The sequence below is a fragment of the Tyto alba genome, unplaced genomic scaffold, assembly GCF_018691265.1.
Source record: "Tyto alba isolate M040663 unplaced genomic scaffold, T.alba_DEE_v4.0 Super-Scaffold_14, whole genome shotgun sequence".
Classification (NCBI taxonomy): Eukaryota; Metazoa; Chordata; class Aves; order Strigiformes; family Tytonidae; genus Tyto; species Tyto alba.
Genome location: NW_024881276.1, coordinates 20837503 through 20861773, shown reverse-complemented (window position 1 = coordinate 20861773; position 24271 = coordinate 20837503). Strand labels below are relative to the sequence as shown.

General features: G+C 35.5%; 1 protein-coding gene across 1 annotated transcript in view; it reads left to right on the top strand.

Annotated features, from left to right (window-relative positions):
• CFAP47 (cilia and flagella associated protein 47) overlaps positions 1 to 24271 on the top strand; it is a 341806-nt gene that overhangs the window by 46661 nt on the left and 270874 nt on the right. Inside the window, exons 24-30 of the mRNA XM_042788270.1 lie at positions 899 to 1058; positions 2369 to 2561; positions 4050 to 4259; positions 16271 to 16371; positions 18455 to 18583; positions 20369 to 20600; positions 21390 to 21596. Coding sequence (XP_042644204.1) covers positions 899 to 1058; positions 2369 to 2561; positions 4050 to 4259; positions 16271 to 16371; positions 18455 to 18583; positions 20369 to 20600; positions 21390 to 21596 — 1232 coding nt within the window. The remainder of the gene's footprint in view (positions 1 to 898; positions 1059 to 2368; positions 2562 to 4049; positions 4260 to 16270; positions 16372 to 18454; positions 18584 to 20368; positions 20601 to 21389; positions 21597 to 24271) is intronic.

The following is a 24271-nucleotide window of genomic DNA, read 5'->3' as shown; positions in this document are numbered from 1 at the left end:
ACCACTCACTCAAACCCAGGACAATTCTGTAGGAGAATCCTTAGTTCCCAATATTTTCTGACTATATTAGTAAACGAGACAGTGACAGTACAGAAATGCAATTGATGTGCCATGATGTTCCATACGGTTAAATTGCTGTCCCAGTTTCTTGTATGGTACTGATCTGTGTTATCTGGCACTCTCTCAAAATTTCCTGGTCAGGATTTAGGGCTTAATGAGAAAGAGGCACCAAATAGGATATTTGGCAACAGCCATTCTATTTTGGAGGATTTGGCTTTATGAATGCAAAACATACCATAACACAATTTATTATTTCTATTTCCCAAAAGTCTTTGTTTGGGAATTTAAAAATTTATTTTTGGCAATGATGAAAACACTTGAAACTCTTTTTCAAGTATCTTTGGGAAACAATGATAGTACAAAGTGAAGGCTTTTTCCTAGCTATCGATGTGTTTGGAGTTGAAAGTCACTCTGAGATACGAATAGATTTGTTTGTTTGTTTCCATTTTCCATTGTCATTTTATTGAATTGAAAGAATGGGTTTTGAAAATGTATTCTGAACTTCTTTTTCAACATATCCACCTGTAAGTCTAGATGTCATGAGCCATGTGTTTAGTGCTTGCTATGCTTCATTTGTATCAGGAAAAACTCCTCATTTCTCTTTGGCTAACTCTCACCGTGATGCTTTGATCTATTTATATTGCATAAATGAGTTTTTCTTCATTCTGGAAAGACAGTATTGCTCTTTGTGAATGTGGTGAGTGACTGGAAAGCATCTAGTTTGTGCTGATAGGCATACTCATCTTCTCACCTTACAGTTATAATAAACTCAGTTCTTCGTGGTGTTTGCTGCTTTCACTCTTTGATTGTGTCCTCCTTTCTCTGCAAATCTTTACAGAAGCTTGACCTGAAGAATATCTCAAGACAGCAGTTGACATGGAAATTGAATTGTGATGACGCAGGCGAAAATACAGAAGACGGTATTTTTAAATTTAGTTTGCAGACTGGATTTCTTGATCCAGGACAAAAAATCAGTATTGCTGTATTCTTCTGCCCTTGTAAGTAATTTTCTGAATTTTTCTACAGATAGTTTGGCCAATATACCATTTTCATAGATTTGTATAATGGCTTTTTATGGTGAATCATAACTAGCACTTGTTTTGATTAAATCTCAGTTCATGTGACTAAATAATGAGCTAAAATGCCAAAACAAAGGTTTGTTGTGGTTCTGGGAAAATAGTATGGCTGTAGACCTAATACAAAGCATGGAATCACTTGATAACATTATTTGAAAAGTCTGGTTTGCACATATAAAGCATCAAATACTGGGACAGCTGAATCATTTTCAGTACTGCTCCTTCCTGTGCATTTAGGTTGATTGACTTAGATACTAAAGGTTTCCAAGAGTACTTGGAATATGTGTGAACTTTTTTTCTAAATAGCCATAATTTAAATAAGAGTCGAAATTTCCTGCCTCAATGAGTACAAAATAACTTAGCTATGGTATTTTCTGACTAGTGTGCTCAGGCAACCAGACTCTAAGTAAAAAATGGAAAACAGATTTCTAACAAAACTTAGGAGCATGCAGGAAGATGGTAATCAACAACATGCACCAGAAGAGGAATAGCAGAACATTAATATTAGGATTCTACTTTATTCCAAATCAAGTGTTTAGAGTTGTGAGTAATGTAACACTATTTGAGTTGATAAAGCCCACCAACATATGCAGCTGATGCCTACAAACTCAGTCGTTTTGAATGTTTTAAGTGGCCTACTTTTGGGGCCCCAGCATTCTCAAGGGGAAGAAAAGTTGTTTTGTCAGTTGGATCTGATCCTGAGTCAGCAAGTGAGCATTCTTGTCCTAAAGAAAGATGTTACTGCTTTCTTTGATAGGATGGAAATCTATAACTTCAGTGAAGCACTGGGAACAGTTTAATATAATTATAAATAAAAAAAATAGAGGTATAAGAGTCTTGTCATGGCTCTGTATGATAAATTGAGAAGACTGTATTAAGTGTTGCTCTGCAAACATTTTGTGAATATGTAAGAGCAGTAGTTAATAGCATGTGTTGCTTGGAGTTGCTTGCTGTATTTCAAAACATTTTTCCATTATGTTTTATGCCTTGTTGGTAGCTTTTGTCTTCAATTTATGGTTGAAGAAAAATCACATCAACTTGTGATTTTTGGTTTGTGAAGTGGAAAAGTAATTAATACGTTAAACTACATTTTGAGTAAGAAAGCAATACTGATGACTTTTTTTTTTTTAAAAAAAAAGCAAATAAAAACCTCTTACTATAACTCTTAGTTGCATGTATTTATGGTAACATAGAGATATATATATATATATATATATTTTTTTTTTAAACAGCTTCTCCCGGGACATACACATCTGAAATGTCAGTGTGTCTAAATGATAATCTATCATATTACAAAATAGCATTGTCTGGCACTGTGAAGTCACCAAAAATAAATTTTGATCCCCCTTTCCTAATGCTGATGCCAGTTCCTCTGGATATGAAAACCGAAACAGCCATCACTATCATTCCACAAGATTATTTAAGGTAAAAATAAATTTATTACAGAAATCCTGAATAATTTTTGATTTTGTTTTCTTCTGTAACGTAAATTAATTTTTGCCAAGATTAGTATTCATTTTCTGCTCAGCAGAGGAATCTGTGTATTTAAGAGGAAATTGATGTAATTACTATTGTTGTACATTCAACAGGCCCATGTTCTGTCCTCAAAACAATCCTGCTTCATGAAGTGACCATCTTCTGATATATTCACTCTGTCGATGCTTTTAAAATTACTTTGAATAGCACAAAAGTTAAGAAGGGAGTCCTACCATGATTTTTTGGTTAAGTTTAGCCGGATACTAAGATCATAGTCTTATTTCTTTTTTTTTTTTTGCATCATGATCAGATAAAATCTTTCTGTTGTTTTTTGTTTCTCTACTCCACAGGTTATAAAGCACTGTTTTGAAATCTAGCTGCTGTTTGAACAGTTGGTGGGCTTGCGGGTTTTTTTTTCTTTTTTTTTTCTGTTTTTTTTTTTTTTTTTTTTCTTTCTAAGCAAGATTTTAGTACCAGAAAAGATAGCAGAAATATTTTAATCCTGTCACTTAATATAATTAATGATCCGTATATTTTTAATTTTTCTATGGATCACCCACTTTATGCGCTTACTTGAATTTATAAGATAACCTTTTTCTAATCTTCATGTTATGTCACATAACCCAGCACCACACCTATCCCAGTTTCATAGAAATCTTAATATTTTAATCTTTCCAAGCACTCTTGTGAACATGTGTTGAAATGTGCTTTTCTGGTCTCCAAGATAAAACTTTTCTGTTTGTAATTAGTAAAGAGCAGTCATATTAGTTTGTTATGCTTAGGTATCATTTCATTACCAGAACAACTGTAGTAAAACTCTTTAGTTGCTGTAAATTAATATAATTAACTTTACCTTCAAATTATTATTGTCTTATCTCATTTGAGTTGTAGTAATTTATCAAGTGATTTGTCTATTGTTAGTAACTCAGTGGTTGGACCTGAAAGGGTTCCATATGGGCCTGGACTGACTGCCATTCTTATTTCAAAATTGGAACTTAAAGTTACATAACTGGGAAAAGCATCTTAAGTATCTTTATGAATTTTGCCCTTAATATTTTCTTGTTAAAACTTGCTTTAACTCGTGCAATAATATAGTTTAATCAATATTAATGGAAGCTTTAAGTTTAGGAAATCTAAAGTAAGTAATATTTATGGCCTTTGTAGCACAGTTAGTAGAATTATTCTTAATTTGGATGTTGAACTATTGTGGATCTGTATAAAATATTCAGATACATATGTGGAAAGCAAACTAGAATCTGAACACTAAAGGAATTTTAATCCTTTAGTTAGTTTCTCTTGATTTATACTTCAAAACTGAAGTTATTCTTCTGTATTTAACTGTGAAAAGCAGTTTCATAAATGTGTGAATCTGTGAATCAATTTTTTTTACTGTCATCCTGTGAGCACAAACACCATTACTATTTATTTTTAACACAGGCAATCACGAATTCAGGTTGAACTTCCAGAGCTTGAACTTGAAGATGGTGACAGGATTTATCCTTTTTCTGTACAGTTCCCAGAAGGACAAAATATTGTTCTTTCACCAGATGGCACAAATAAGAAACTAATTTGTCGTATCAGCTTCAGATCATCTAGGCCAGTATCATTTTTAGGGAATATGTTTTTCATCGATGAAGAAGAAAACAGGTAATGTGTGCAATTCGAATTCATCTGGGGACAGGGTCCAAACTGACAAAGTTGAATATAAGACACAGAACTCATAATCGTTGGGTAAATGCACAGGAGAATCATTCTGAAAAAAATGAAACCTGGAAATTTATTTACTTTTTCAACTGAATTGCAATTCATATGACAAAATTTAGCTTTGGTTTCAAAGGTAATATACATCTAAGTGGCCATCTTATGATCTTGTATCTCATTCATATCTGGTGGTAATCCTTATGTCTATTTCAATCTTTTCAGATTCGTTTGGAGAGACATGGTCTTTATTCAGCAAATCCCTATGTTTTCTATTACAAAATATTTTGCTTTTTGAAAAGTAACCTTTTATAATTTTATAGTCCTTTCTGTACTGGATTTCAAGGTGATCCGATTTTGGGTTGAGCCAAACTATGAAATTTTATTCCATTGAGCATTTTTCCTAAGTTTCATTTTTTAAAACAGTGACATTTTTAGAGTCTCTTTTCTGGCATCTTGAAGACCTGGTGGTTCATATCACCTATTTGCAAATCTTTACAAAGTTGCAGTGGAGGGATCTTGCAAAGGGTTATTTCATTTTCAGTCCTCTCAAAAGATTCAGGTGTTTCTCTCATGCCCAAGAATTCAAGAAGAAATATCTCTGAATAACTTAGCAGGTACTGTCTCTAAGTAAGAGATTCAGATTGTTTTAAACGCTATCTGTACCATGTGGAACCTTGCAAGAATATTAGTTTTAAATTTTTTTTTATTATTTTGTATTATTTTTTGAGAATGTTTGTGGTTTATTCATATAATTTATTTATACATGTAGTTTATCATTCTTTGAGCCTCTCAGCTTCAGTGTAAAGGTAGAGAGAATCAACCTTTAGTCTCCAGGGGGAAGTACACTGGAAGTCAGAATTTAATTTTGTTTGGAACTAGCAAAGAATATGTCCCAGTCTTATTTTAAAGGGGCATTCCTCCTTCCTTCTCCCAGTGTATGTCATTCTTCAGTCTTTTGCTCTCCATGTTGTCTTTTTTCCCCTGCACTCTACTACTACCATTTTTTTTTGTGTGTGTGTGTGAGTGTGTTCCCTCTTTCTCTGATGTTTTAAATTATTTTTTTAAATGCCACTTCTAACTCACCTTCTCTTGTTATATCTTAATCCTTAATTTTTCCTTCTCTGGTTTTATGTTCTCTGGTTTTAAGCTTTTTAGAGCAGGACAGTCTATCATGACTTTGTATCCTCTGAGCTGAGACATTTCCTGTTCTCTAGTTCTTCCTGCAATATCCGTAATATTGTTAGTCAGTAAGCTTATTAGTAATCTGGAGACTATTGTCTGTGCCAAAGATCAGTATGAAATCCTTCAGGTGGAAGAGTGTGGGTTGGTTTGGTTTTCTTTTGTTTTGAGTGTTTTTTTTTTTTTTTTTTTTTTTTTTGTGTGTGTGGTTTTGTTTGTTGACTTGTGGGTTTTTGTTGGTTTTGGATTTTTTTAAATTTTTTTTTTGCTACTGAGATGAAAGCTGCATATGTGTGTTCTGAGACAGGAAACGGGAACTATTAAGTGATTAATATATTAATGCTTCCATCTTTTTTTTTTTTTATATTTGCAAGAGGCAGGGCAGTATATTTGAGTAGCTCTAAATGGAAACAGTTTGTTCATGAATAAGGAGAAGGCCAACTCTTGATCTCAGTGAAGGCATTCTTTGAGGCATAAGATCAAAATAAATCCTTTTAACAGCCAGGTAACATAGGACTGCATGGATGGATGTTGCTCATCTATATCAGTGCCATTTATTTTTTACAGCTTCTAAAATATACATGCAAACACATATATGTATATGGGTTTTCAGACTTTTTTTTTTTTTTTTTTTTTTTTATGTGTAATTCTAGGAATTCCTAAAAGTACGCTAGGAATACATTTCAGCTTCAGACCATACTTCCTGTATGAAAAGTATACAGGATACTGTCTTTTCTCGTGTAGTTCTGATATATGAGACACAGGACTGGATAGCAAAGTATGTATCCTGAGTTTGAGTGAGTGGTGGGGTTTTTTGGTAGCAGGAGAGAGGGCTATAGGGGTTGGCCCCCTGTGAGAAGCTTCTCGAAGCTCCCCCAGCTCCAAGTCGGACCCACCTCTGCACCAAGGCTGAGCCAATCAACGATTGTCACCTCTGCAATAATGTATTTAAGAAGGGACGGGTTGAGGAGGAGTCAAGACTTGTGAGGAGGAGTTGTGGCAGCTGCGTGAACACGAAGGTCAGTGGAGGAACGGAGGAAGAACGGAGGGGGGAGGTGTGCCGGAGCAGAGACCCCCCTGTATCCTGTGGGGAGATGGCAGGGCGGCCCCCCCTGTCACCCATGGAGGTCTACAATAGAGCAGATCTTGATTTATGGCCTATGAGGGGCCTCAACATAGTCAACTAAGGTGTCTGTGCCCAAAAGAGGCAGGCACATTGTGGCAATAAGTAGCCCCCACTGTTGTAGTTGGGTGCTGGGAGGATTGCACTGGAGCAGCTCAGGAAGGGCTGTGGCCGGTGGGAGGGACTCTAGTTGGTGAAAGTTGGTGTCACATTCTAGAGTAGGTAGGGAAATGCTGTGGCCCTCAGGAGGGACTCAAGTTGGAGAAAGCTTGTTGAGGTCTATCTCCTGTGAGAGGGGAACCATGCTGGAGCAGGGGGAAGAAATTCCAGAAGCTCCCCCCACCGAAGATGGAAGGAGCGACAGCACTAACTGCAGCCCCCATTCCCTGCCCCTGCGCCACTGGGGGAGGAGGTAGAGATATCGGGAGCAGAGCTGAGCCCGGGAAGAAGGGGGAGGGGTGGGGGGAAGGTGTTCTCAAGATGTGGCAATGCTCACTGTCATATTCCGTTAAGTGTTCTTGTTAGTGTCTGTAATAAATCTATGTTCTTTTTTTTCTTCCCCTAATGAGTCTGCCTTTTGCCCATGGCCATAATGGGTGATTTGCCCCTCCTGGTCCTATCTCAGATCCCAAGTCTGGCTTATTTTCTCCTCATCGCTGGGGCGGGGGGGGGGAAGTGAGCAGCTGCGTGATGCTCAGTTGCTCTTTGAGCTCAAACCACAACGGTATGGAAGACTGTCGATGTCTTCTCTCTCCTTCCTTCCATACTGGGCTCATGAATGTTTTCTGCACTGACTTAGAGGGACTTTCTGGACAGCAGCATCAGCAGAAGCAGGCATTATGAGATAGAAGGGATAAGGGATAGATGGGCTTTACATACTTATTGATATAGTTCCTCAAATGCAATCCTGTGTAGTATGCCAGAAAACATTTGAAGTTTTCAAAAATACTGAGATAATTTGGGAACAAGAGCATCTGAAAAATGCTTAGGAATTTATGTGGTCTCATTTCTGTTAGACCTAAATTCCTTTAGGACAGAACACCTAGAGTTTGACAGCAGTTTATATGCAGTGTTCTTACCAAAATACATCTCTGTAAAACACTGTTTAGTGATGAAGACATAGGCAAACATGATATTCGTACCTTATTTTGTTTTTAAAGTAGTAGGCTGTTTTTTAAGTAACTTTAATGGCGAAAAACAATGCACAATGTCTCTCCTGCCCCTAGTAAATGCTGAGCATATCTATTATTAAATTTCCTGTGTAAAAATAACTGTTTTCAGCATTTATCCCTTTTATTATCTCTCCCCTTGGTGGGATGTATGAATGGCTGTATGCATGAGGAGGAAAGATAGGGACTGTTGTGATTAAAAGTCATTCCTGATGTTAGTATTTTCAGTAAAGCAACTATTTTGAGGGTTAAATATCTCCACCCTACAGCTTAGAATGGGCTTTCTCCTAAGCATAAAACTAAATTTTATATTATTTTAATGCAAGTGTTATGGACCTTTCAGTTATTGCTGCTTGTATTGGATTAGTATTTTATATTTTTTCTGTATGGATTGTCAGATAAAAATCTATTTCTTATTAATTTCACTTAATTCTAAGATTTAATCATTGTGTGGGATGTGATTCATAAAGGTGTGCTAAAATTTGCAGTAATTATGAGAAAAGGATAATTTAAGCTTATGATGACATCTGAAATATAGCTGCTGAGCAGGCACAATATTTAGTTTTAATAAGTGTTTTTATATGATGCACTAGCAGCTTCTCAAACCTTGTTATAGAGAAATAATCCTTTCTGCTATGTAATAAACTTTTTTCTTTATTTGCCATTAAAATGAAATAAAGGATACCATCCTGAATTTAAAGTCAAACTCAATGTGCTTTTGAAAAAACAATAGCAAATAAAAGTCATCAAAGTAACCTTAAAAGGCATCTCTGCTCAGAAGGGTGAAAAAATTTATGCTCAGGAATGTCAAATCATCTTAAAATTGTTGTTGTATTTTAGAACATAGTAGATGGGTATTTGTTAAAGGACAGAACAAATAACATTGGTTTGCCAATTCATATGTGATTTCCTGTCAGGCAGTTGCATGTGTGCACGGGTTGTAGGAGCAGATGATATAAAACCCGAACAGAACTGGATGAAATAGTACAAAGCCTGAAACAAAGGGATTCTGTCTGAGTTATTTGCCAGTGTAGTACTATTATTCATATTGGCTTTTGGAAGAAATTATTTTTGTCATAACCAGAAAGCATTCTTTCCTTCAATTTGAAAAGTTTAAGTGCCTAATTCTCTAATCCCGAGCATATTGGTATTGTAGTAAAATCTGTGATAATTTATCCAGACTTGGGTTTCACTGCTACTATTAACATTACTATGTGCTTTGATATTCCACTCTATAGTAATCTGTAGCTGCAATTTCTTGTTCTCTGCATATCTACCCTCATCCTTCCCAGCCCCATGGGAGACCTATGGGATGCATTCAGCCTTCAAACCTGATTCAACTAATTATCTAAGCATTTGAGCAGTTTGTTTCAAACTGTGTAACTAATGAATTCAAACTGCTTTGTTAACTTGAGACTTTTGGGAAGACAGATTTCAGGGACTTCTAGATCTTTAATAATAAAGCAATGAAACCTATAACCTTTTATAACACCTATAAAAGCTAACTGGTCTTGAATAGGTTCCTGCTTTGTTTAATAGGCCGTGAAATTTCGCAGTAACAGTTGCTGAAGATGTATCAATTTGTCAGGTATTCTCTCTTTATATTTTCAAAGTAATAATATGTATTCTTAAATGATCTAAGCTAAACTTTTGAACTTCAACTCATTCTGTATTCTGGGATGGAATTAAAATAAGTAAGTTAAAAAGTTATTTTTGTATGTTGGTAAAATATCATGTGCTATATTTAACTACCTAGAAGAGAAATCTTAACTTCCAAGCAAAACTAATTCTAGGCATATTTGAAGCCATGAGTATTGGCGAGACAAATACCCTGTTTCGGTAATTTTATATTTAGGCTCTGCAGTGTTTTGCATTTCTAAATCCAGGTCTGTCCTGGTTTAGGCTGGAATAGAGTTCATGTTCGTTTTTGGTAGCTGGAGGAGTGCTGATGGCACACTGAGATTTCAGGGCCTCTCCAGCTCCCTGTGTCCTGCCTGTGTGCGGGCACGAAAGAAGCAGGGAGGGAGCACAGCTGGAGCACTGGGCCCGGATTGGCTGATATCCCATGTCATGTGACATTCTGCTCACCATATAAAGGAGGAGTGGGCGGGAAGGGACACGCTCTCACTTCTGGGATTTCGGTCGTGGCGTCTTTGTGTTTCAGGATTGTTAGCCAGGAACGGGTGGGGTGTCGGTCAGCGGGTGGTGAGCAATTGCATTGTACATTACCCGTTTATACTGTCACCTTATTATTTTATTACTCTTATAAAACTGTTTTTATCTCAACCGGCGAGTCTCCCTTTGCCCCTGCTATTCCCTCCCCATTCCCAAGTGCGGGAGGGTGGGCAAGCAGCTGTGTGGTGTTTGGCTGCCGACCAGGCTCAAGACATGACAAGGTCTAAAACTTCAGTAGAATTGAGTCGCATAGTCTAATTTAAGTCCATATAAAAAATAATGTTTTTCTTTAAATAAGAGTGAACATTTGGTAAAGGGTAGACATTGAAAAATGATAGACAATCATGTTTCATAGAAAAACCAACCTATATGTAGCTGTAAAAGAAAACTGAAGAGATATATGGTTATCATTTATGCTAGTAATTTACTGTGTGCACAGATTCCATTAAATGAATCATAAGAAAGTGCATTAATATTTATTTAATGACTGCCTTAAATGAGAATTTGCAGTTAATTTCTAATGTTATTTTTAATCACTATTCTTTTTTGCTCCTTTGACTCCAAAGCAGAATAAAGGACATTTTCTTGCATAGGGCTGATAAGAATACAGAATTAAAAGATAACATAAAATCCAAGAATGTCTTAAGCAAGTATTTAATAAATGGGAATAAATATTTAACTGTGACACTTCCTTCAACTTGAAAAACTACACCAAAAAAGCCTCTGTGAACATGGCATGTTTATATATTTTTCCTCTGATTGTTATATCTTTTAATCTGCTGATTAGATAAATAATTTATCAGGAAAGAAAGTTGTCTGCCATCCTGATGGAAATTACATTTAACTCGTTCTTTCTAACAAATAAGTAATATACAACAGGTACATGTTGTGTCATGCAATCAAAGGAAATAGTCCTCTGGGCAGCAAAATATCCCCAAACCCCCACAGATATGGACCATTAATGACACAAATGTGCTGTGGTCCTTGCCTCCCATGTTCTACAGTTCTTAATTTTCTTTCTCTCCTCCACTGGGAAGCTTGGGAAACTCATGCAATTTCTGATGTTATTCTCGTTGTTCATGGCTGGAACTTCAGGAAGAGAGGGTGTCAGAGATCTTAACCTGTAATAGTGACATGATGCAACTGAGACACAATCACTAAAATGTACCCAGTTATGAAATGGTAGCAGTTGTTTTGATAGTCCATGACATATCAATGTCTCGGGGAGGGGAAACAGTACAATCCCTTTTGCTGTTGGGAAATGTGCCTAGACCATGCAGCTCTTTAATAAGCACTGCTGGCAAATGTCAAATCCGTGTATTCTGCTGGTATGCCTTAGAGAATAAGAGCTGTCAATTTCTTTCAATATCATTTAAATTTGGGGAGAGCAGGGAGCTAGAAAACACTGAAGTTCTTTGCTTCATTCATCTGATCTAATAATATATTGGCATTTTGTTTTAGATAGTTGGGCGTGCTTTTGAAAACCAGGATGGTCCAAACACACGAATCACTCCTGTTCTTTTCTGTGTTTATGACTTTCTACCATTTTGATGGTACCTGCCAGCTGAAGCATCTGTTATTCAGGAATTAAAAACTGACATCATTGCTGCTACTAGAAAAAAAACATGGCTACTTTCTCAGCTATATGTCTTGTATATCATGTGAAGCCATATGTCTGTCACTATTTGTTATTGTATTATTTATATTGCTGTGTAAGCGTGAGCTGCTGCTGCAAAGGATAAGGGCTCCTCAGTGTTGGGAAACTGCTCATTTGTGAATAGGAATGTCAGAGCTTATGTGGGTCCTGTTTTCCTCTCCCATTTCTGTCATCTCTGGATCTGTTCAAAGGTTTTTGAGGGGGAGAGGGGAGAGCAGATGTTTATTTATTTAGCTTTAAACGACAACTTCTTGTTCCCTGTGTTCCCTTATTTCTTGTTCTTAAAGATATGTAAAATGCCTCACTCTCATGTCAAGTTTCCTTTTGGTACTAATCAATTCTGTACAGAGTTTGTTTTGTTTCCTAAACTAGCAGGGTGAGCTTCCATGAAATATTTTTTTTTAATTTACCCAAGCAATGTTGCTACACAAATTTGTCAGTTAGATCCTAATGACTTTGAATTGTTTTTTTTTAGAATTTGCTAGTTATATTCTGCATCTGGTAATGAATGCTGTTGAAGAAGGGTTATTTAACTGCCTGTATTTCTAGAGCATTTGGAGTACACCGATACAAAACAAACCACTTGCTTCTACTTAGAAAATGCCTGAAATGCTATAGAGCAAAATAAAAAAGATAAATATATTTTGATTCAGGTTCTTTTGTCTTTCCACAAACAAATGAAAAGAAAATAGATGAGAATTCATTTAATAGAAGTGAACAAACTGCTCTTATATAGTGTTGGATGGCATTTTTTTGTCATCACAGTTGAAGCTTTAATTTTTGGTAATCAGCAGGTTTCAAATGTTGGTAAACACAATATATTTAATGGCCATTCTCCTGTTCTCTGTTCTTTGGAAATATGTATTAGAGAAACACTGAAATAAGTGGTGATGGTTCAGGTAAATAACAAATTTGTTACTTGCTTTTTTAAGCATTATAAAACCAAATACACTGAATAATTTATCACATTTAGTAACTTCACATTTGCTAGCAATACAGGTACCTTTCATTCTAATAGAATAACACAGACTTTTATACTATTTAGTTAAGCTCTGCTGCAAATAGAGAATAAATATGTTGCACAAGACTTTAGCTTTGTAACCTCACTTCATGAATGGTGTTATAAAGGTCAGTGATACAATAAGATTTTAAGTACATGCAGAATGTACATGTCTTAATAATCCATTTACCATATTTGTATGGAAATATGCATGCTTTTATGTCTGGTGCTCTATACCTCAGTGCCTGAAATGTGTATGATAAATATTTAACTCCTAGCACCTTTGTTTTTTTTTGCCATGATTCCTTATGAATGGAGTGTCATATTTTGAAACTCATCTGAGTTTTTTAGCTACTGACTCATTCCTCTTGAAGTTTCCTTCTGAATCTCACTTTTGGGAAAATACCATATTAAAATACTTAATGATGATGAGTGGACAAGTGTCTAATAAGAGAGTTGATATTTATTATCACAGAATGGCTGAGGTTGGAAAGAGCCTCCAGACATTATCTAGTCCCCTATTCAAATCCTTTCCTCAAATCAGAATCAATGCTGTTGTCCAGTTTGTTTTTGAATATCTCTAAAGATGGAGACTCCACAACCTTCTCTGGGCAGACTCCTCTGGTGTTCAGTCACTCTCATGGTATTTTTTTTTTTTTCTTATAACTAGATAGAATTTCCTCTATTTCAATTTGTACCTATTGCCTTTTGTTCTCTCACTGAGCATCACTGAGAAGAGTTTGGCTCCATTTTCTTTACCTCCTCCCATCAGATATTTATACATGTAGATAAGATACCCTGAGCCTTCTCTTCTCCGGGCTGAAGACTCACAAATCTCAGTCTCTCCCCATATAACAAGTTCTTCAGTCTCTTCTTCATCCTTGTGCCTCTTTTCTGGCCAAAGTCTGCTCTTTTGAATTTAAGGCCATGATATGGATTTTTGCCCTGTTTCCTCCGTTCAGAATCTTGAACTCCACCATCTCTTGGTCACTGCAGCCATGGCAGATCCGTGGTCACAGGAGCTACATCCTTGCTGTTGATATCAGATGCAGAATCAGTTGTTGACTTGAAGGATTCATCCATTCATCTTCAAGCTCTTTTCCCTCATCATCATGACTGAAGAGGAGACCACCTGTGTCCCATTCCCTTGATCATTACTCCTCAAAGCCATGCAGTCATGCCTGATGTGTTCCAGGTCTCCCCATCAGGTTCTCTGGTGCCCATGTGGAAGAGTAGCAGGCCCAAGGGTCAGACAAGCTGCACTGGTCTCTCAACAGCATCCTTAATCAAAGCCCCAGGCAAGCAGCAAACCTCCCCAGATGAAGGGTCAGGCTGGAAAATGAAGTTGGTTCTCTCCTACAACAGGGATTTACTCACAACTATAACTTGCAGTTTCTTGGTGTTCTTGGTGCTTCACAGCTTGCGCTCTGCCAGCACAGGTGTCTCATTGTCCAATCTTATTTCATCTTATGAACACTTTGAAGCTTCTAAACGTCTTAATTAGGAATATATTTGCATTGTGTTTGTTATTGGCTGAGTATTTCTCTTACTATAATACCACAGCAGCCAAGGAGGCATGCCCTTGTTGGATTGTTAGCTGGATAGAACAGACAGGAACTTCTCTTGTAACAGCGCTGTGAGGTCCGAGGCATTTATTTGTACACAGATGTTCTGTAGTGATGGCTGTTCTTTATATTCTAAGTTGTGCTGTAATATCATTCATTGAATTTGAGTAACTAGTTAAGATGTGCTGCAGCTGTTCTCAAGCACACTTTTCTGTGTTTCATTACTGTGCAAATTGGAGCATGAATGAAGATTTGACACATGCTCAATTCTCAAATCAGCATTAAGGATGGAGATGGCAGAGGTACTCACCTCAAACTGAGAAATCAGAAAGCTAGCCGAGTCTAACAATATAGACATCTGAGTTACTTTTGTATAATTTGAGAGCTATGTCTCATTAACCTTCATACAGCTTTCTTCCACCCCCGTGCTCAGTTCTGTTGTCTGAAGTTAACCTAACATGTCTGCAGAGTATTGAGGATTGTTGTTTATCAAAGTAATGTCCTGAATTGGAAGTTGGCAAACTTTTCTGTGTTGTAGTTATTGATCCTATTTGTCTTTAAATGGCTTAGTGAAGGTAGAAAAAATATTATGCTCTGACATCTGGTTTGAGCATGTACAAATGTACATTTTGTACATATAGATAGATGTAGATATACCTCTGATAGCCATCTGTCCTGCTGATGTCCTGCTGCTGAGATTTTTGCTGAACAAAAGCAGAAATCATGAAGTTAGCTGAAAGAAATACTATGCTACAAGGTGAAACTGACCAAGGCTTTTGCCTGGCGCCCAGACAAGTTCTGACAGCATTGACATGTCCTTGGACCAAACCAAACCACTGCAGAGCTGAATTATTGATTTAAATGACTGTTAGCTATGAAATTGGAATCCAAATGTGAATATTTACAAATAAGAAAGATGGCTATGGATTTCGTTGGAGCCTTTCTGTATTTAGTAAAATTCCCCTGAAAGCAGTATCTAAGAATGGTCTGTTTGGAGTGGGAGGTATGAAAGAGGAAAGAAAAGCTGATTTCTGTTACTTCTAAAACATTTGTTTTCCTTGATTATGTTATTATATAACAAAGCAGTAGAAGCTAATTATGTCATAAATTAATCTGAATGTTCTTGTGATATCTTTTAATATTAATATAAATTTACATTAAATAGGAATTTATCCTCCAATATATAGAGAAAATAGAAAATATTTTATTTTATTCTGTGCAAGGCATATTTTGAATATGTATAATTCTCAATATACTAAAGCAAGATGGATATCAGCATGCTGTTTGAATTATTAAAATACATTTTTATTTAACTTGTTAACTAACATTAATATTAACTATTTGACTAAGCTGTCAAACATATAATGTGGAGTGAAAAAACAGCCTGTGAGCTACAATGAGCTAGGAACATATGTACAGATAGCTAGCAGGGATCCATTCATGGCAATAGTTTGCTTGTTGACTGTACCCTGAAGGACTGAGCTCATGTACGAAAAGAGGGTTAAAAGGTAGATTGCTACACATTAATATGGCTGCTACAGACAGTACAGGCACTTTATTGAGCATTGGACCATGTACATCAATTTCTATTACATTCTAGCAATTGCGGTCAATATCTCATTGTCTTTAAATTGAATCTATTTATTTTAAATATTTATTTTGAGATTTCTGTAAAGTCTTATAGAATAAATGTTAAATCAAAATAGAAGTTACTTTTCTTGAAAACTTGCCCTGTCAAAAGTTATAGGGTATATTTAGCTAGTTAGCAGACACCTTTAGGACACCCACAAATGTCATCTGTAGTTTTAATTGTTTTTTCTTTTCAGAGAGTTAATTTATTTCATGAAATCTCTGCTAACTCTTGGATTTTCAGATTAATGATATATCTATGCTCACAGTAAAACTATGAAGTGGAAATAATATACTGAACTTCACCATTTTGTCATGTGCAGTCCCATCTGTGTACTCTCCTATTGAATTAGAACAAATTGTCTGCACACTTTCATTTTGTCTTTTATTCTTGTGTTGAAGTATTTTGATTACCATGACTAAATAGAAAACTATCACTTTTGAATTTTGTTTTGAACAGGTTCTTAATTCAAGTTGCTGCAACAGCAGAGAATTGCCTTCTTACTTTATACCCGTATTTGGCATTTCACTACTCTGATCAACAAATTACCTTGAGAAGCAGTAAGCAGTCAACATTCTACCTCTTAAAATTATATTATGTCCAGTAGTATTATCAGTGTTTTCAGTGTTATAACAGGGATGTTATCATCAAGATAGTATTTTTCATCATTAATTACCAGGGAATATTGCAGTTAAATTTTAAAATACTTAATAGTTTCTATTTTCTTGTTGAAAATGAAGAAAACTTATATAAAAGATTAAGTAATGTTTACTGAAAAATATTGGAAAAGCCTGAATCTTACAGAATGTTTTGTGAAGTCTCTAAATACGAGTAGAGAAAACTGCCCAAAAGATAGAGAATAAATTTATTTGATAGGGAGTGATCATCAGTAGTTCCTAGCACAACAGTTGGATATGTTTTGAAGAAATCAAGAAAAGAAAGCCACAAGATGTCATAATAAAATGCGATCATTATTTACCTGTTGTGAATAGTTTTCAGGTGGTTTTAATTACTGTCCTTGAAACTGGAGAGCATAGCCATATTTTAAGGCCTAATAAAAGCCTGTAATCAGAGAATATAAGTATTTTAATCTGCAATGTGTCTCCCTGCCTGCCTCTTTGTCTCTATATCCCTGCCTGTGTCCCCCACCCAAGACCCATCTCTGCCTGTCTCCTGTCCCTGTCCCCCTCCACCTGCCTCAATGATCTATAGTCTATTTATGGGAAGAGACTAGGATCATTGTATAATTCAGGTTGGAAGGGATTTCTGGGGGTCATCTAGTCCAACCTCTCTCTCAAAGCAGGTTCAAATATGGGGTAAATAATTATATTTTTTTATAATTGTTTGGATTGGATATATTTTGATGAAATAGCCAAGTTTTTTCAGGTAAGCATGTCATTTCTTAGGTCTGAAATAAATTTAGCTTTGAGGACTGTGAATTCTAAGACTACATTAACTTCAACTAAGTGTGCTACTTAGACTACATAAGAGAAAAGAGAGCTGATATTTGTGAAGTTGAAAAAAGGGTTTAGCAAGAAGACAAGTAATGATTTTTTTTTTTTTTTTCATATAGAAGATAAGTATAGGTACCATATAATTCATGGATCATAGCACAATTAAATGAAGATTGGAAAGGGGGGGAAATATTATCTCTTGTAAATGTGTGATTTTTTTTTTTTTTTATATTTATTTTTTTTTTTGACCAATAGATCATTTTTGCAGGCTTTTGTTTTGAAGGTAATGTGTAGGTTTCCCTTGGGGATTAAGCAAAAAATGGACTGATGATTTTATAAGAAGTGATCTCCCTTTAATAATGCAATATTTCTGTCCTATATTGATTGCTTACTGGTTTATATCAATTTGTATCAATTTTGAAGCAAGTCGTTACCGCTAAATTCCTTGAGTCTATTTTGTGTGGTTTTTGTATAGACTATTTTGGTATGGAATACTGTTTAATGTGACCAAACCATACTTATACAACACAGTGACTTTGAAAGCTATTAAGGAAGGCTTTGCTTCCACATATCTGATAACATACTCTTGTGTTATTTGCTCCAAACCATACAAATAACAATGCCAGCAATCAAAAATGAATAATACAGAGTTCTTCCTTCTCTTACTGGTGTGCTTACTTCTCCAGAAACTACACTATGTTCCTCCGCTACTCTTGTTCTGGAGATTGACATCAGAGATATCTAGCAGATGGTCCTGTAATCCTATCATAGGCCAACTGATGGGTTGATAAAGCATACTTTTGAGTTTGGTTTGTAAAATATGTGGTGTTGAGCCTGAAAGAGCTTGATAATGGTATGCTGAGACTCATTACAGAGTTGTGATCAAAAATTCCTTAAGAATATTTTATTAATAATTTGCAATTCTTGAATTAGTGCTGTTCTGGTAGGTGCTTTTCAGCAAGTGTGAAGATCCATCCTGTAAAACATACAGTTAATGGAAAAAAATATGCAGGTAATTTTTTTTTTTGTTCTCAGTCTAATGACCAATGTGAGATTTTCATCACAAGTCAAATTGATTAATTAAAGCATGAAATGGAAAAATATAGAAGCAGATATCCGTTTATAAACTGTTAGAGCACAGACAATAAAATATGTTTTGTCAACTACAGCTTCTAATCTTGTTTTATAGATAGTAAAGACTTCAGTAGTGGAGAAGTTGTTCTGCATCCATGTTATACTCCACAATCTCTTTCTCATAGTATTTCCTCAAGTTCCATAGATTCAACCACTGACTCAACCGATGAAGATTCTTTGTCAGGTATATTGCAGCTGTTCACTTTAAACACTTCAATGTCTTTCAACTGCTTTTCAGCTTATTGCTTTAAAGAGACACTTTTCACATTTGTAAGCTTTACCTGAAATGCTTCTGCACATAAAATCAGTGAATACTGGGGAGGCTGTCCTCTCCTGTGACACCATGGGAAACCTGGCCTATAGAAGCAGAAGAAACTCTCCTTCATTTTAGCAGAATAAGTGGAAGAGAAATCAGTCAACCTATTTAAAAAAAAACAAAACAAAACAAAACAAACAAAAAACAAACAGAAAAACAAAAAATCCAAACCCAAAAAACTCAAGGTCCCATTTACAATAATAAATCCATGGAGGAGCCAGCAGAAAAATAACTACTGCACAAACCTAAAGGATTAGTTGCTATGAAGGGCATTGTTTCTGTAGTTCTGAACTAACCAGCCATATATACTCTGTAAATATGGTATATTCTGGAAAGGTCTAGTTGTATGCTCGGGTTAGACTTCAATATTTTTATTGCATTTACAAAGTACTGTATAAAAACAACAGTTGTCAGTGGGGCTCGGTTAAGATGCTGTTCCATGTGACCTAGGAGTAATAGATCTTCTGTAAGATTGTTAGGTGACTAGTGTCTGAGGCTGTTGACATCTCCCTTATTTTAGCTGCTAGTTTGCTAATTAGGAAATTAGAATAGTGGAACTTACTGCTGCTGTTTCTTCACTGTTAGGATTCTACTCTTGCAGATCTGATGATGTTTGTGTGATCATTCTCTAAGGTATTGCCAAGACAAATCGTGATATTTAAACAGATTAAATAGTAGCTCTCTACAAACACAATTCATTTTTAATGGAAAGATGTAAAAAGAGTTCAAAAGAGCAACTCAATTTCAGATCTGAAAAGGCAACAACCTCTGGCAAAGGTGACAATGACAAGATAAGGAAGGTAATCTTGTCAGCTGGCAGATCTGCACAAACTCAGATCTGACTGCATGATGATCTTATAAAGGACAAGTCTCTTTTCTATATATTGCATTGTTTTTTCTTAAATCCTAACAAGATTTTTTTTTATTAACTGTCTAAGTTATAGTTAGTATTATTTTTGTATCATTTAATGAAACATTAAAACTGCAACAGTGGTATTTAATACCACTGTGGTTATTCCACCCTCAAGGGTGGAATTATCTAAGTTATTTGTGCAATGAAGAAAATAAGTGTTTGTTATCTGTTATGAAACAATACTGTTGTTGATGTTGTTAACAACTAGTAGTTGTTAAAATATATAATCTAAGTCTTGACCAGGTCAGAATTTAGGAGAGAGAAGGCCTCAGAGAGGGGTGAAAAGTCCAAAGGTTTACAGATTAGGATATAGGCTCTGTTATACCTATACAATACTTGATAATCTGTATTGAACAAAAGTCAGTTACTGAGTCATGCTATATGATTGGGGTGGAGAACTTGCATTGACTAGCTGGTAAAACTATACCTATGGGAACTGTATGTAAGACTGTTTCTTTAAGATTCCTGTCTTTAGTTTTGTAAGTCATGCATGAATTTATTTTTTCTGATTGGGTAATAATTTTTTCTTTAAGTGAAACTAGATTCCAAAAATATAATTTGTTCTAATACATATACATGTGTCTTAAATTGTTTATTCCTGAAATAAGTTGATCATTCATCATCTGACAGTTTTTTGTTTTCTGAAAACAATTGTGTGTTTAAAAAAGAATTGGTTTTGTACTAGACAAAAATAGGGAAATAAGGAATCTTTCTGGATTTTTTTTTTGTCTATCTTTCAGAGTCGGATAGTACTTTTGACAGTGAGAGTGATGATGAGATGAGTGAAGAGAATGAAACTGACAGTCAAAGTGATGGGAGAGAAAATAAATATGAATTATCATTTTTTCCCGATGAAGATAAAGAAGAGTACCTCTTCTTTCAGAAAACCCTAACCGCTGTTAAGAATTGGTTCACTCTCTTTGGTTGGTCTAAGGGACAAAATCCTATTTCAATACCATATTCACTAAGACGGTAATTAATATCTACTTAAAACTAAGTTATGTCTGCTTAATAAAATATTAACATATATACTAAAGTGTTTTGGATATGATCTGAGGAATATAAACACTGTAATGCAGAGTTGTATATTAAAATTGAAACATCTATGTGCTGTTTATATGAAAGTGTTATTCAGGTGTTATTTTTCATTTTCTAAAATATATTTCCAACTATGATGCTCTGATATATCATAATCCAGTGTATATTAAATATGCAGTTCAAACTATATGCCACTCTCTTAACTGAAATAGAATGAACACAGTTCTAGAAATTTTCCCTTCTTTGGTGGCATAGATGTGTGTTTTAACAATATGACTTTTTTTCTTCCACACACTCTAAAGATCAAGAAACAGATGAGAAATCAATTGTCATAATCAACAATTGCAAGCAACCTGTAAATAGATCAATTTTAGTGACATCACTTAGTTGATCTTTCTAGCTTGCTACTCAATAATGAAGAAGCCAATGTCCTGGGACACAAGCACATAGGCTTTTATAAACATGATAGAAATCAAAGTTACGTTTGGCAGAAAGCAGTGAAAACCACAAATTTATTTATGTTTCACATATCCATGCAGTTCAAAATTCTTATGTTATTATGAAAGTTCTGTAGAAAGAAAAAAGTGCTATTCTTTTCAACATTCTTGCTGCTGTTTTACTTCATGTTTTATTAAATTTATCATTTTGGTAGACATAATGTTAGCTCGTTTTGTGCTAAACTATTATTCAGAAGAATAATATTGGAAGCCTTTTCTCTCTTAGTGATGTGTGTAAAGTCCAGATGACCTCTTCACAAGAAAAGGTTTTTAAAAAAACCCTTGGCAAAGATAAGTCTCTTTATGACATGTTATTCCATCTGAGTGGACAATTGTTACCAGGCATTGCATCAAGCCAGCCTTTGCCTCTTGAGCCAGTTGAACAAATGTTACAGCTTCACTGCCAACATTCTAGATTGCTCGCTTTCCTTAAGTAAGTATATATACGATGAAGTATGCATGTATGCATCTTTTCTTTCTACTACTTTTATTAGCATAGTTCAAATATAACTCCAACTGAATGATATACAGTAGTTTGAGGATTTCCTTTATACTGCATCTTTTGTGATCTAAGATTTATGTATTATAAAATATAATTTATTTTTACCTAAGTTTTCTTCTGCAGTTTGCACTAATTGAGGTGTCCTTTGGTAGAATTATATCCAACACAGGAATTCCACAGGAACTCTGTTCCCTTAATTATGAAAGGTGACTCAACCTCATTCCTTAGACTCAGTAGATAGTCAGATCAGGTTTGAAATTAATGATCTTACTATTATACTGATGCTCTTTGTCCTGTAATTACTGACTTCATAAAAATTTTTTTAGACTTACTTTGTAATCTATTAGTGTTTCATATTAATAATAGGCCAAGAAATGGAATCATTACTCTTGCTGCTGAACAGATTTAGCTATTAGCTACCTTCATAGATAATCTTACCTTGTCACATGATACGGAACAATTGTCAAAGATGGTGAAAATCAAAAAAGGTTAATAAATTCTTCTACATCCTTGGCTGTTGTTGCTGTGAAACAGATAAGAAAATTAACTTCAGAGGAAGTCTAATGTCGTGAGATCATTAGAGATATTCAGACGTCCTGAGACACATCATCTCTTCTTCTTTTTAGAATCCTCACCTAGTGTTCAAGAAGCTGTAAAGACATTTTAAAACTATCATTTACGTACTGTTCTAAATACAAGCTTTTCATCTGAGAATAACAGTCAGTGATGTAGCTGTATCTGAACTCATAATGAAACCAATACACACTGCCCCAACAGCAGCAGACCTTTATTTGCATCTTTCAACCATGTCATTTCTTTTTAAAGAGGCAGAATAACATTCTTCTGTGCATCATAGATTAATATCGTGGCAGCAGTGGCAGAACAATATCTTTGCCTTTCTTCAGTAATGAAGGACAATGCTTACAGATTCCTGTTGTATTCACAACTTCAGCATCCATTTTAATACTAAAAAAAGGACTTGATGAATGCATCCCATCATATTTTCCTATCATATCTTAAAGGCTAGGGTCATTAGGCAGTGAAGTGCTGAAGAATGTCTTGTCATCCTATCAATTGAAAATTCCTACTAATGCCGCCCTGCTGATTCTTCTTCTGAAGAGGTATTGTGTCCTTCTAGAGAGCAAGACGTTGTATGTGGTGATATAGAATCACGGAATCATTTAGATTGGAAAAGACTTTTAAGATTATTGAGTCCAACCATAAACCTAACACTGCCAAGTCTACTACTAAACTGTGTCCCTAAGCACCATATCTACACATCTTTTGAATACCTTCAGGCATGGTGACTCCACCGCTTCCCTGGGCAGCCTGTTTCAATGTTTGATAACTCTTTCAGTGAAGAAATATTTCCTAATATCCAATCTAAACCTCCTTTGGTGCAACTTGAGGCCATTTCCTCTTCTCCTATCACTTGTTACTTGGAAGAAGAGACAGACACCCCCCTTGCTACAGCCTCCTTTCAGGTAGTTGTAGAGAGCAATAAGGTCTCCCTTGACCCTCCTTTTCTTCAGGCTAAACAACCCCAGTTCCCTCAGCTGCTCCTCACAAGTCTCGTGCTCCAGACACTTCACCACCTTTGTTGCCCTTCTTTGGTTATGCTCCAGCACCTCACCATCTTTCTTGTAGTGAGGGGCCCAAAACTGAACACAGTATGATATTATGCTGAATGGTTGTCCAAGTAGATTCAAGAGATTTTCTTATTTATGTAATCAGTATATTGATATTTTAATGAGGTCAGTGTCAAAAACCTTCTTTAGTTCCAACCCGAGGAAAAATTCTTTTTGTTGCCATGGTCTTAGGTCTAGTGTTAAGCTAATACTCTGTGCAACTCCTAAAAGAATAGTCAAGAATAACTTCAGGACATGCTTATGAACCTTATTACCCTCATTAACAGTTAAGTTTCATTAATCTTTGTATTGATAGCTGGATTGATTCTGCTCGGTTTCTATCAAGAGAAACACAAGTGTCAGGCTACTTAAGGGTGGAGCTGATATGTTTTTCAGAGCCTTTCACCCTTCAGTATGGGATTTTACAGCCCTAGCTCAAATTAATATAGACCTTAATTTTAGTCTTTTAGGACTGATATTTCTTCTGTTCTAGCTTCAAATGTTGTAGTATCTCTTCTGTAAGTCATTCTTTGATGGATGAGATCAGTATGAAGATATCAAAATAACATAGTTTTTCTCTTGGTCGCTATCAGCTCTGGGAAACACTTATTTTCTTCACTCTGATTGTGTCAGGTGGCGTGGGCAGAGAAGGCAAATTCTTAGCATTTTTTTAAATTTGGATAGAATGGTGCATATGCTGTGAAGCTGGGAGTATACTTTTTAATATGACCCAGTTTACTGAGTCATTGCACCTGAGAGAGAGAGAATGTCTGTATAGCTTTCTTATCTCAAGCTCATTTATTGTAGAATGTAAATAAAAGCATTTATTCATAACATTGAAAACGAACAACACAAGTAGGAATATTTCTTCAAGTTATAGGTGAAGAAATTAAACAACATCATTATTCTACTTACATTAAGATTGTACCAGAAAGGTCTGCTGAAATACCTTGTTTTGTTATACCTTATATTCTGGCA